We start from the raw sequence: 13359 nt of genomic DNA on the forward strand, positions 1-13359 counted from the left end.
ACGCTTTGAAACCACTCAGATGCCAATTTGACTGCCTCTACTCCACCAAGACACTTAAAATAGGGTTTTAAATGGAAAGTCTCACAAAATATAACAATTCTTTGATATAGTTGAAGTTCATCAAATGAACACTTGGGGCGCTCTGGTAGAAAAAACCAGTTCAGAAACAAACAACCTCGATTATCTCGGCTTCTGAGTAATCGATGAGATCTAGTTCTTCTGCAAAATTATAGAGAACATTCTGGTCTACATTTCTCCCATATATTTTGGTTCAAAAATACAAAATCTGTATAATTTCACGAATTTGATTCAATATAACTGAGAATGGCGTCCCCCAACTTCAGCTCTAAATCGAATTTGCATGCATTCCGAGTTAGCTCACATTAAGAATCTCATCTACATAAGCCGGTTAGGATTATCTGTCCCTTTTAAATAAGGTAATTTCTTATCAATTTTAAATTGTTTACTGACAAAAAATAATGTTTTTTTTTAACTTCAAGAGTTTAAAGCAGACCGATGCCGTTACGCCAGCAAACGATTTTTTTTCTTTCTGCAAGAATTTGTGAAAAAAATGTTGAAATTAAGCTAATGAATAGGGAGATGTTTAGTTTGAATAGTGATTTGCTCAATGTTCCTTCTAAATCAAATTATACCATGCCACTGTATGATGCTGCCTCGGTTCTCCCTATTTCATTAATTATAAACCACTTTGTTTTAAATTATGTGAAGTGAAAAGACTTCTCAGTATTTTCGAAACGTGAGATCTGCGTCCTTTTAACTTTTTTAATCAGTTTAACGAATTAAACTGGTTCCATAATAATAGGAAAGTCAAACATTCCTGGATCTGCTCCACTCTCCCCTATACAAAATACCAATTGATCGCTTTTATAAGACATCAAAAAATATAATTTCCAGCGATAATCGATCTTTTTAGGGATTTTAGCTGCCACCGGAAATTTCTTAGTCGTTCAGGAATCAGGAATTAATTAAACACCTCTCATACACAAATTTTATTGATAAAAGTTTACAGTAATTTCACACAGAATATTTTAGAAATGATGATAGTTCTGAGGAATATAATCGCGAAATATAAATATTTTGTGGTTTTATAAAATATTTTGAGAGAATAAAAGGAGAAATGCTGCTTACCAACCTGGAGTTGTATTTGCCAGACGTCGCATCCTCCTTGTGTTCCTGTCTTGGTCACGGATTTTCTTCTCCATCTCTGCATCTGTCAGTGTCTCGAGGAAGGGTGCCCATCCATCGGCCTCACTCGGTGCCCTGAACGGGACCTCAACAGTGGCCAGTGGTGCCTCACTGAATGCATACGTACGCTGATGCCAGGACAATTGCCCACGAATTGAGTAGGCAATTGCCGTGACAAATTCTCCGCCCAATCCCAGTTCAGCACAAAGTTTCATTGCAAACTCCTCGGGATTGTTATCCTTCTCCGACATATCCCATTCCACCTGGTCAACAAGGGATGTATTGCCCACGTGGATATTGAGCTTGATGATGACACGCTGATCACAGCTCTCCTCAATAATCAGCTCACTGGGGTATGCTTCGATTTGCTGACGAATAGCCGCTGCAATTGCCGGAACAAAAGCCAATGGATTGAGATCGAGATCGTCACAGAGTACTTCAGCAAATTGCTCTGGTGTTATCATGCTCTCATTCTTGTTCCATGTGAAAGTGTCTCTCAGCTTCTGTCCCTCCAGCTCCATATCGAGGCGAACAGGTACTAGCATTTCCTGTTGAGCTGCATTCTCGAGATTTGTCGAGGGATCTGTGTCATCGAAGCACATTGGGAAGGTGCGTACCTTCTTCTGGTAGACACGATTGCGATTGATGGGAGTCGCCTGGGGAACAGCATCTAAGTGGCTGGAATTGGGCATTGTTGGTACCCATGGGGTGGGTTTCTTGGATTTGCTCTCACGCAGAATGGGCTGGTCTGAGGAATGTACAGAAACTGCCTTGTACTTGTCATCATTGCCATCAATAACATCCTCCACTTCCGATGCTTTCAGCAGTGACACAGAACTAGCCAGGATATGGCTACTGAGTCCAGATTCAATCAGACGCTTCCTCTCCTCGTTGCTGAGTGTGCGCCGTGTCATGCCCGGATATTTCTTGTAGAGAGAGCCCCGGAAGAGGCGCAGGTAGTTCCCCACCTAGAAAGCCAACCAAAGCATTTTGAGGTTAGTTTGTTTACATTGTATTTTTCCGACAAAAATCCCACCTCTGAGCCCACGCAATAGTACTCTCCATTTTCCTCAAGTTGAAAACTTATCGGTTTGTCACCGTACGTCCGGATAGACATTGTGCTTGGAGAGTATTTCCGGGGGAAAAACACTGGAAAATTCCTGTCTGCAGGGGAAGCCGCTGTCACAAAAGCAAATGCCAAATTCCTCCGTATGGCGTCGCTAGCGTCAGGTAAATCTTCTCCGCTTTTGGTTTTCCTCGCCTTGTCACCTTGTCTGGTGCTTTTCGCGAAAAAAGAGAAAATTCCCAAGTGCAACCTGCCCTAAAACCCTCAGAGCAAATACCCACCAAGTGTGTTGTGCATGTCTCGAGGTTGTTGATTGAGTGCCGAAGCGACAATTGACATTTGAACACACACATTCGGAGGGCGCCGATCATGGATGAAAATCACCAGTCGGATCTCGCACTGCCGGACATTACCGAAGCCGAAGCTGAACAAGAAAATGGAAATCAGGTACGTCTGCATATCTTTTGCACCTTTGCAGTGGGAAAATCCCATCCAGACACACGGCAAGGGCAACTTTTCCCATGGCACTGGCTGCCACAATGCCTGGGCGCACCTTTTGCCCTGTGTCTCTTGAGCATCCATTTTGAATTTCTCACATATTACTGCTGCTTGCCATTGACGGTATCCGGAAGGTCTCTAGGATCTATCCGGAGGCCCCAGAGTCTAGGCAAATACTCCATCTTGCCTGAAATTGAGGCTGATGGTGAAAAAATCCATGCCATGCGTCATCTCGCACGGATTTTCCAACACAAACTGTTCTAATCTGGCATTTCAGGGTACCACAAGGACGCGTCTCATCACGGCCACCACGACGGAAGCCAGTTCCGTCGAGGGGGGTACCGTGGTGTCCGTCCCTGTACCAGTGAGTGTTCCTGTAGGCAGTGCCAGTGGCAGCACCTTCAACGTGATAACTCCGGAACAACTCCTGCACTTCAAGCCAATGATCTGCGTGGACAACAATGGTTTTATATCTGGTCAGGTGGTTGGTGGAGATCTCAAGGCTACACATATTGTCATCAAACAACCGGTGACAACGTCAGAATCCGTAGCCACGAGCACCCAAGAGATCACCACGATGACAGAACCTCAGCCCCAGTCACAGCCACAGCAAATCCAGAATCAATGGTCAGACATCATGAATATGGAAGTATTACCAATTCGATGCAAAACCACCACTGCTGAGCTATACAAGAGTCGACTGGGTTCCGGAGGACGTGGCAGGTGCATCAAGTACAAGGACAACTGGTTCACTCCTAGCGAATTTGAGCAGGAATGCGGTCGTGGTTCCAGCAAAGATTGGAAGCGTTCCATTCGTTTCGGCGGACGCAGTCTCCAGGCACTCATTGACGAGGGTGTCCTTCAACCACATGCAACAAGTTGCACCTGTCCGGCATGCTGTGACGATGACTCCAGTAAGTACAAAAGATTTTGCTGACCGCTCAAACTTCTAAATCGATAAAAAAAGGAATGGCGAAGTATCCCATGCTCTGTAGGGGAAGGTACTCTCCCATCGAACGTTCATGCCTTCACTGAGAGAAATCCGAAAAAGTCAAAATAACACTCTGAAAATGTTAATTTTACCCTGCATTATTGATCCGAAAACGGTGTAAATGTTACCCAATTAGGTGTATTGGGGGTTAAAGTTACCCTTTTTTCATGTTGATTCTACCCTCAAAAGGTGTAAAATTAACATTAAAAAATGTTGATATATTTTTACACCTAAAAAGTGTTAAATTTCTGAGGAAAAAATGTTAATCGCACCCTATTTTTTTCTCAGTGTATGTTTCCCATTACAGTAGAGTCTCGCTATAGTCCATATTTGGTTTCAAATTTGACACTTGGGAGCTCAGCTGAAAATATATATTTTTTCAGCTGATTTGAAAATGCTTAGCATTTGGTGCTCGCCTGGGTCGCACTTATAGTCCATGTAATTTTTTAAAATTATCAACGATTTTTAGTATTGTAATTGCTCGGCGGCTTCCACTTTCTTTGCGATTGTGGTACTTGTCCTTGCTCTCTTCATTGTGGATCACAGTTATCACAACTACTTAATAAAGTTTGCCAAAAATATTAAAATAATTATGCATGTCACATACTAAAAAACATAACCTAACATAAAATCAGTGTTTTGAAATCAACGGTCGATAAATTGTGGACTATAGAGCGATGGCCTATAGCGAGACTCTACTGTATGTTTCTAGAGTGTTAAAAAAAAACTTTTGAGTTTATTAGCTATTTTCTATCATTGTAGAATGAACTAGCAAAAAATTAAAGCCATTTCAATATAGAATAGGCAACCGAAAACCCCAAATTGGCAACATTACGTAGTTTTGAAGATATCGCGTGAAATGTGTCCGGAAACAGGAAAAATTTACACTAAAACTGGTCGCATTTTTCAGAGCTAATGTCACCCCCCTGATTTTCTTTTATTTTTCCTACACGCAGAAAAATGGAAAATTCTTATACAAAAACACCCAGGAATTTAATGTCAAATCCCATCCAATGAATGCCAATGCATGCCCTAATTCTAAATCCTTGATCATTTAGTTTTAGTTGCAATTTGCAAATCTGTAGACATTTTTCATTTTCCAGCTAATGCTGAACTTAGGTTCCCGATCTTTTAACTTGAAAGAGCTAGGGATTCTAGCCCATTTCTTTCGCTCAGATCTTCTAAACTTAAACGCCTCGGGGATTCACGTCCAATTTAAGTTCCCAGGATCTTATATATTCTTAAATTTAGAGTCCAAATTTTTCTGTGTGTAAGAGATTTGCATACAATTAACACGTAATTATCAATAATTGATGATAAGCTACCTAATATTTAATAGAAAGGTGTAAGTTTCTTAGGATAAATGAAAAAAAAATCACATTATCCGAAGGCATGAATATTCGAAGGGAGAGTACTTTCCCCTATATACCACAAAAGTGCTTTCACACAATTTATCGTTTATTGGTTCTTAACTGATTTGAACCGATTCATAAATCATTCAAAAAATATTCCAAAATCGCTTAGAAGTAATATAAGTAATTAAATTTCAGATTAAAATTAGTTATCGGTTATGAACCGGTTCAAAACCGATTGGAATCAGTTGAGACTTGGCAGAAAAATCTAAGGCCTTTGTTACAAGTCCAACATGGCACCATTCGGTTGAGAAATACACTCTCTAGAACATTTTTAAGATTTTACCTTGAAAAACCGTAAACATATCCAAAAATGAAAAAAAAATCGTATGACGTGTTTCGAGCAATCATAAAAAACATGATTTTAAAGGGAAAATAAGCGACATGTTAATGGTCCCAGGGTAGACTTTTAGGAAGTCTCCCGAAGGCCCCTAATCTCTTCCTCTAACCTTTTGGCCTGTAGGCGTGGTAACTGTCGAATGGACAGATATGTCACATTTTCAAAATTCGAAACTTCAACTTTTCAAAATTCTAACAATATACCGCCCCTTTAACGGGTTAATTAACCGTAAATCTATAGAGTTCGAGAAGTAAGATAGAAGTAATGCGATAGGATTGAAAAATTCAAGGTCTTTTACCATGTCCAATCTTGGCCGAATTGGTTAAAAAATTTAGCCTGGCCAGTGGCAAGCCCAGATAAGCTTATGGTAACTGGGGTAGTTAAGATCCCTTACAGGAAACCTCGGAAAGGTTGCTGCAACTCGAAAAACGTTCAAATTCGATTGTAAGTTGAATTCAATTTCGATTGTAAGTTCGATTGTAAGTTATGCTGGTCGACGGGGAAGTAGAAAAAAGCAATTTTTACTGGTGTTCTATTCATAATCTAGAGCGGTCTTCAGACTAGAGTCTAGTCTGAAGACCGCTCTAGACTAGAGGTTTAGCCCAATTCCCGGAGGTTTCAAAATCGTAAATAATAACCAATTTTATTGGTTCTCCAGATTCTAATAGATCAATGGCCGTAATAATCCAATCCTATTTTTCTCAAAGGTCTTAATTAATAAGTAATTAGAGCAGTTAAGCCACATGGCTAAGCTTTAGGTCTGAAGTCTGTATAAGAGTGTCAAAGCATGTACGTACAAATTTTGAGTCCGATCTGACGAGGTCGCATTTCACATCGGACCACAAAAGCTAAAATTGTAAAAAATCTAGCTAAAATACCCTTTGGAGCGTTTGGAGCAGTTGTACTTTGGCCGCAGAAAATTCAAAATAGGTAATTTTCCAATCGAAGAATCTAGGAACAAATTATTCGTTTAGACTAGATTATATATTAAATTTGAAATGAAATAAAACTTGAATAATAATTTTTCACTTATTGAGGAGGGGTCGCCGAAGACCAGAAGTCGATATCTTGGATCGTTTAGGCTCTAGGTATACTACTAATTGAAAAAAATACAAGCTAATTCATGAAATAAGAATAAAGAAAATTGTTTAAAATATAATAAGACCTAGATTTTTTTCCCTATTTTAATGCCCTATACACACTTACGACTAAAGCCGAGAGACGGCTTAACGTAATTGTAATCAAAATAAAATGATCATATTACATTTCCATCAGTTTCTGCTTAATTCGCTTCTCAGCTGATTATAATTTATGAATTTTCAATTTTTTTTTAAACCGTAATATTTCCCATAGGTACACAATAAAATATGAAATAAAATAGTCTACGAATGAGATTAAGCTTATAGTCTGATAGCCGCATTAATACTGCACTTCTGAACTCAAGATCAATTTTATTGCTGATAAATTGTTCAATGTCCAGGGAGAGAGTCATCAATAGAATCATAGCAATAATAAGCTAGTCCGGGATTCAGCAGGCGCATCGAAACGCCCACAAGAATTTAGTGCGTCAGTCGAGCGATGCAATGCTGAAAATAGCCTTTTGGGAACCCATTATTTCCATCCCACTCAAATTTATTCATCATCTCTCATCATGGAATCTCCATGGAGATAATGATTAATGGTTTTCTTTGTACAGAATCCCTTCAGCAGATGACTTAATTCGAGGTCTTTTTACAGGCGCTACAGGTCCAGTGCGCTTTTTCACGCCTTACAAGAGACGTCGACGAAATCAGATTGAGATTGACAGCAAGAAGAAGCGCCAATCGGGATCAGCTGATGAGTATGCAGAACAGGAGCCAGTGGTCATAACGAAAGAAGAACCCTGGGGCACCCTGACGGACGGAATAGATGGTTCTAGTGATTTTCTCGATACCACACAAATTGCCGAGGGCAATATTCCCCTCGAGAGACTCAAGTCACTCTGTGTCCAGATGGCCAAGGCAATTGCTGAGTTTAGGCGTTGCATCAATGAAGCACAGGAAATTCACGTGAAGCAAGTGGAAAGAGTTCAGCGCGAAAGAGATGCTGCTCTTATTGCGGCACGTGTTCACGACATCGAGGATCCCAATGCCATGAACATTGCGGCTGGTGTGGACTTGAATGGTGCCAAGAAGGTAAGATTGCTCATTGTAAATATCAATGTTGAAATATTTATGATTCATCCCAAAAATTCATCGATTTAACAATTTTCTTAAAATTTAGCCAAGGTATTTAACCCATTAGAAACCACCGGGTTTATAATGACTTAATTCGATATAAAAACTGGGTTTTATGGGTTTGTCTCCAATTAGAAACTTTCCCTTGTCTCCATTTGGATTAATATGTTTCCAATAGAATCATTTTGCACTTGTGTGTTTTTCTTGTATTTAAGAAGTTTTCAAATTATATCTAATGAATTTTCACTAAACAGTAACATTCTAGAAGAGTCAAGGAGCAAATTTATGTAATTCTCTTCAGAAAAAATATGAACTGAATGTGTTGAATCTTCTGACAAAATTAAAGCGTCTTAAAATGGTTTTGAATTAGGACATTTACTCTAATATAATTGAATTTCAGATTAAAATTAGTTATCGGTTATGAACCGGTTCAAAACCGATCGGAATCAGTTGAGACTTGACAGAAAATTATTAAAAATAGTTCTAATTTGACTTTTTGATCGAGTGTTGTAGTATCTTCAATTGTGAACTTCATTTCGAGTTAAAATAATTTTAAATTTACCTTTTGAAATTTGGAATAAATCAAAACCTTTTAAATACATAATAAAAAAATCTATAGGGGAGACTGGGGCACATGTAACCATTTTCAATAGATGCGAATTTGAGGTGATTTTCCAAGGACACCGTGACTTTTTGGAAAATCTTTCTTAGCTCATGTTTTACCCTTGGGTATAGACAATTCATTGCGGGTAATGCGGACGCTGGAAAACAATTGAGTTTTCCATAAAAATTAAATTTGTGTCACTGTGCATTTTTCTCTTTTCACAAAATACCTGGGATAGAAGTAAACACTTTCTGGGGAGGATGTAAACACCCTTTTTCCACCCTTGAAATTAACTTTGCACCACTTTCAATTATTTTAATTACTTAAGAGATATATAAAGACTGTTTATTTTTCAAAAAATCACTACAATTTTTACAAGGAATATTAAAATAGAAAAAAAACTAAAAACATGCAAATCAAAGACATTTTTCAATGGATTTTCCCCATATTTTCACATCATGTGCCTTCTTATTGAACACAACGCCACCAATATTTTTCGTAGTCAATAACTTAGACATTTCGCATGAAGGTCAATTTGCCGCTCTTTTAATCTACCCCATTAATCAGTTTTTAATTTCGAGGTGGAAATCCAAATGACCAAAATAATCGAAATATCAACATTTTCAGGAAAAATTATTTTTATTTTTAAAGTATTAGGATTATATTTACCAATTCATCTGTGGACATACATCCCCATGGTATCTATGAATGCTTATGGGTTTTATCCTCTGGAGTCTTAAAATTATTGAAAAAAATCACAGTGTTTACCCCCTGGCAAAAAGTTTTTTTTATATGGAGCTGTTTGAAGCCAACTCATAAATTGCTTCCAAACTCAGCTTATACTTCGAATTCCGAAAAACTTTTCAGATGTAAATATAGAATATTTATCCCTCTATACAAGGCACAGAGTCATGTGTACAAGGCACACCTCAATTGTGACATATATCGTGTAAAGGTCACGAGTGCAGAAAAATTTCCATACGAATCTGTATGTGAATGTGAGAAAGTGGCTTCAGTTTTTAAGGCCACTTGTCAGGGAGTAGGTTTACAACTACCCCTGTTTACTACTACCCTAGTTCCCACTACGTATCTTCGATGAATGAATTTAAGATTTTCAAACCTTAAAGGACCTTGGCTTACTTTTTTTTTTTAATAGAAAGCTCTTAAGCGAAGCTGTAACATACTAAAAATTTGAAATCAATCGATGCCATTATAGAGGCTGAGTTATTGAGAAAACAAAATTTGAGAGTGTTCCAAAATGACGACTTTTAACCTTTGCCGAAAACCACTTGTGGATATCTCTTTCCGTTATTTCTCCAGAAGTGTTATACGACGGACGGACGTGACACGGACCGTCCACGAAAATCTTTTTTTGGTGCAAATGATATTCATATCCAAAATTTGGGTCCAACTGACAAGATCGGATTTCACCTCGGATTACAAAAGCTGAGATTGCAAAAAATCTCAGATAATATAATGTAAATCCTGAGGCGTTTATTTAAATTCGCAATACCAGAATTAATTAAAATTACTTTCTTAAAGTAATCGGAACCGGTTGCATCGGTCTTCATCGCAATGAATCGGTTAAACTGATTTTTGAAATTTTTTTTCGAAACGGTAAGAGATATCGACTTCCGGTCTTCAATGACCTCCCCTCATAAGTGGACCTTATCTCGAACGGTTTTTTTCCTTTTCCCCTATACCCCTCCTTGAGCTGATCTAGGCTTATCATTGGCTTAGCTTATAGAGGTGCGATTCCTTTATTGCAAATTTGTATTGTGACAAACTCGAACGATATTTATACATAAATAATGCAAATTTCGTTTAATGCCCAACGCACAATAAGTTTTGTTTATTAAACATGTTTTTGAAATTTCAATGAGAGTGAATGAGATCTAGATCTAGTCATCTCATTCACTCTCATTGAAATTTCAAAAACATGTTTACAAACAAAAGTTATTGTGCGCTGGTCATAATAATTCTTAAACTGTATGTAACATGTTATCGTTATTAATAAGGAAAATTGGATGAGAAATGCATGAAAGTGTCTGAAAAACTTTAAATTTGATTTTTCTCGGAAACTATGAGGAATAGAGACTTCAAACTTTTCATCCATTTAGAGCCTCCTTCAGCCTCCTTCAAATAAAAAGAAAAACTCGTCACGCAAAAATCCGCGAAAATCTGCGGAAATATACATTTTTTTTAAATTGGTCTAAATTTTCTGGGCTGCAACATAAACATTAAATTTTCAAAATCGCATGCTTAGATTTCGAGATAAACTACAAAACGTGATTTTTAACCGGTTTAGAACCGGTTTTTAAAAAACTAATAGCACAGAAATCGTCGTACGCGCGAGTAGAAATATTAAAAAAAAAATTATGAAGATATCTCTTTCCAAACCAGAGATATTGCGTACTACAGACGGCCGGACGACCGGCCGGTCCCGAAATTGCCGACTTATGATTTTCGGCAGCAGGGATGTTCAAAACATATACAGTAGGTGTCAAAAGTTTGTTGCCTCATGTATGTTCGGCAAATCAGGTGCAAAAAATGATAGAAAAAAATTACTTTTCAAAATTTTTCTTTTTGCAAATTAGTTGCCTGTGATTCGTAAATCTTATTTATGTAAGTATTTCGAAGAAAAAACTTCATTGTATTTCATATAAAAAAGAATTGTTTTCTAAAAGTTGTTCATTTTTCATGCGTCAAAAGTTTGTTGCCTCATTTGAAATGTTACTCACAATAGTCAAAAACATGCAACGAACTTAAAGTAAACCGTCTATATTTTAAGTTTATATCATTTGAAAGGCCAATGGTGGGTTTGGACATTTCCAAAGTTACAATAAGAGCAATATCGTTGGTTCCGAAGAAGACTATATTGTAAGTCCAAAATGTAAACTTTACAGGAAAGAGGTTTAAAGTTTGATAGCTAAAATTTAGTTTCATTAATTTCACTGCAATTAGTATACTTTCAGCTTTTGAAACTATTTTATCATACTTACGCATTGAATATTTTCTAGTTAACACTACTTTTAAATTAATTATAGCAAAATTGTGGGCAAAAAACTCAATAATTGGGCACACTGATTTTAAGTTTTTTTCTTGTAACTTTTGCAGGAATATCTTAATCAACATAAAATTTTGTGGGGATATAGATCTAAGGTTTCTGTATCCAATGATACCATCTTTTTATACTATTGTAAGTAGACTTACAATAGTCTTCTTCGGAACCGACGATATATTAATGTTTAAATATCGATATTATGGGAACCAGATAATTTGTAAAACCGGAAAAAAAACGTCTGGAAATAATGTTTTCTTATGGTGGATCTCCAAAAACCGGAAGTTGATATCTCTTACCGTTAAGGCTCCAGAGCGGTGACAAGTTGGGAAAAGAGGATTATACAACTGCTCTTTCTTTGAGTACGAGCAGTAAAATATGCAAAAATGAGACTGCCCTTTCGTTAACTGCCCCGGCCTCCCCTACTGCTCTTTCTGTGGAGTTCCAGCAGCAATAAATCAATTTTTTTACCTTATAACTCAAGCTCCCTTGTTAATAAGTTAAAGGTTCAATGAATATTATTTATTAAGCGTTTCAAGTAATGTTTGAATATTATTCCCTTTGGTATCTTTTAGTGTGCCAATTGTAACAGAGAGGCCCTAGCAGAATGTTCTCTGTGCAGACGAACACCCTACTGTTCGACATTTTGCCAACGAAAGGATTGGAATTCGCATCAGGTCGAATGTTCGCGAGATCCGACTGATGGTACTCAACAGATTATGCTTCTTGTTGATGATCAGACATAAGCAATGGGACAAGGTATTGCACGTGACTAAATAATGGTGAGTTTAAAAAAAGAAAGGCTTTTGCCCAAAATAAAAATTGTGGAATCTTAAGGAGATAAAAAGAAACAACACTTTAATTTTAAGTACATAAAATCATCTTGTGTGTCCTCTAATGTGTAAAACAATCTCTCAATTAGCGCATTTTCTTTATTTCTATTATCTATTCTTAATTCTGCCAAGAATTAAAAAATATATATATATATAAATATATAATTTCCTGTGTGCTGGATAACTTAGGTAAGGAATGTTAACAATTGGGGATAAATGGAGCGAAAGGAAAGATACCAAAAAAAGCAAGATTAAAAAGAAAGAAACACAACAATACAAACCCACCAACCTGGGAAAATAGTAATTTCACTAACTCTGATTCTAATAGCAAAGCAATTGACGCACTTTAAAGTACATACATTGATGATAATAAACAAATTTTTGCTGCACATAAAAATAACACAAATGGAAAAACATCTATTTTATCATGTAAGTGTATGGAATGATATATAAAAATTTGTAGCATCAATTGTAACTACTGTAAATCACTTGTTGGGAATTGTTAATCTTTTAATTTTTTTTTCTATGTCATAATTTCACAGGACATCCCTGCCTTGGTCATTTTATACCTTTTAAAAATTCACTTTACATCAAAGGTAGGGGGGTTAAAGGAATTTTCGCATAATCACACTTTCGTCCGATGAATGTTTTTTTCGACGCATTTTTTTTTTTAAAGTAACTGCTAGAAAAATTGGACGAAAAGTTTGATAAAAAATAGTAAAACTGCTTTATTGTAAACTAAATCATTATACATTTTTATTAATGAATTTATCAATTGAATACTGTTTAAGGATAATGTACCATGCAAAAACTTAATTTTTATATAATTAAATAAATGAGAGAAAATTTTATTGCAAAAAAAGTGAACAATCTGTATAATCTAATAAGCGGTTTAAAAGAAAAAAAATCTGTGTAGTAGATCTTTAAAACTTGAGGACAGTAAAATGAGGTAAATAGAAATATATTGTATACTGTAGATGAATGAAAAGAAAATAATAAGTGAAATAGAGATAAATGAGAATTAGTTTGATTTTTTTTTAAATTTCCAGGAAAAAGTCTGCAGAGATAGATTTTTTCTAATATCATATCAAAATTTTTATCTTTATTAACTGTATTTTTTTGCTGGAATCAA

At 36.6% G+C, this 13359-nt stretch overlaps 2 protein-coding genes across 2 annotated transcripts; one reads left to right on the plus strand and one right to left on the minus strand.

Moving 5' to 3' along the window:
• Positions 1-982: 982 nt before the first annotated feature.
• LOC129810291 (SWI/SNF-related matrix-associated actin-dependent regulator of chromatin subfamily B member 1) lies at positions 983-2323 on the minus strand. Its single transcript, XM_055860660.1, has 2 exons — positions 2243-2323; positions 983-2174 (listed from the first exon to the last, which is right to left on the minus strand). The coding sequence occupies exons 1-2, from the start codon at positions 2321-2323 to the stop codon at positions 1146-1148; spliced, it is 1110 nt and encodes a 369-aa protein (XP_055716635.1). The 3' UTR covers positions 983-1145.
• A 318-nt stretch (positions 2324-2641) lies between these two features.
• On the plus strand, positions 2642-13242 carry LOC129810283 (deformed epidermal autoregulatory factor 1). The gene is made up of 4 exons (XM_055860652.1): positions 2642-2719; positions 3048-3684; positions 7251-7687; positions 11970-13242. Exons 1-4 carry the CDS (start codon positions 2642-2644, stop codon positions 12138-12140), a joined length of 1323 nt encoding a protein of 440 aa, XP_055716627.1. The 3' UTR covers positions 12141-13242.
• Positions 13243-13359: the final 117 nt, after the last annotated feature.

This window comes from Phlebotomus papatasi, chromosome 1 (genome assembly GCF_024763615.1).
Source record: "Phlebotomus papatasi isolate M1 chromosome 1, Ppap_2.1, whole genome shotgun sequence".
NCBI lineage: Eukaryota > Metazoa > Arthropoda > Insecta > Diptera > Psychodidae > Phlebotomus > Phlebotomus papatasi.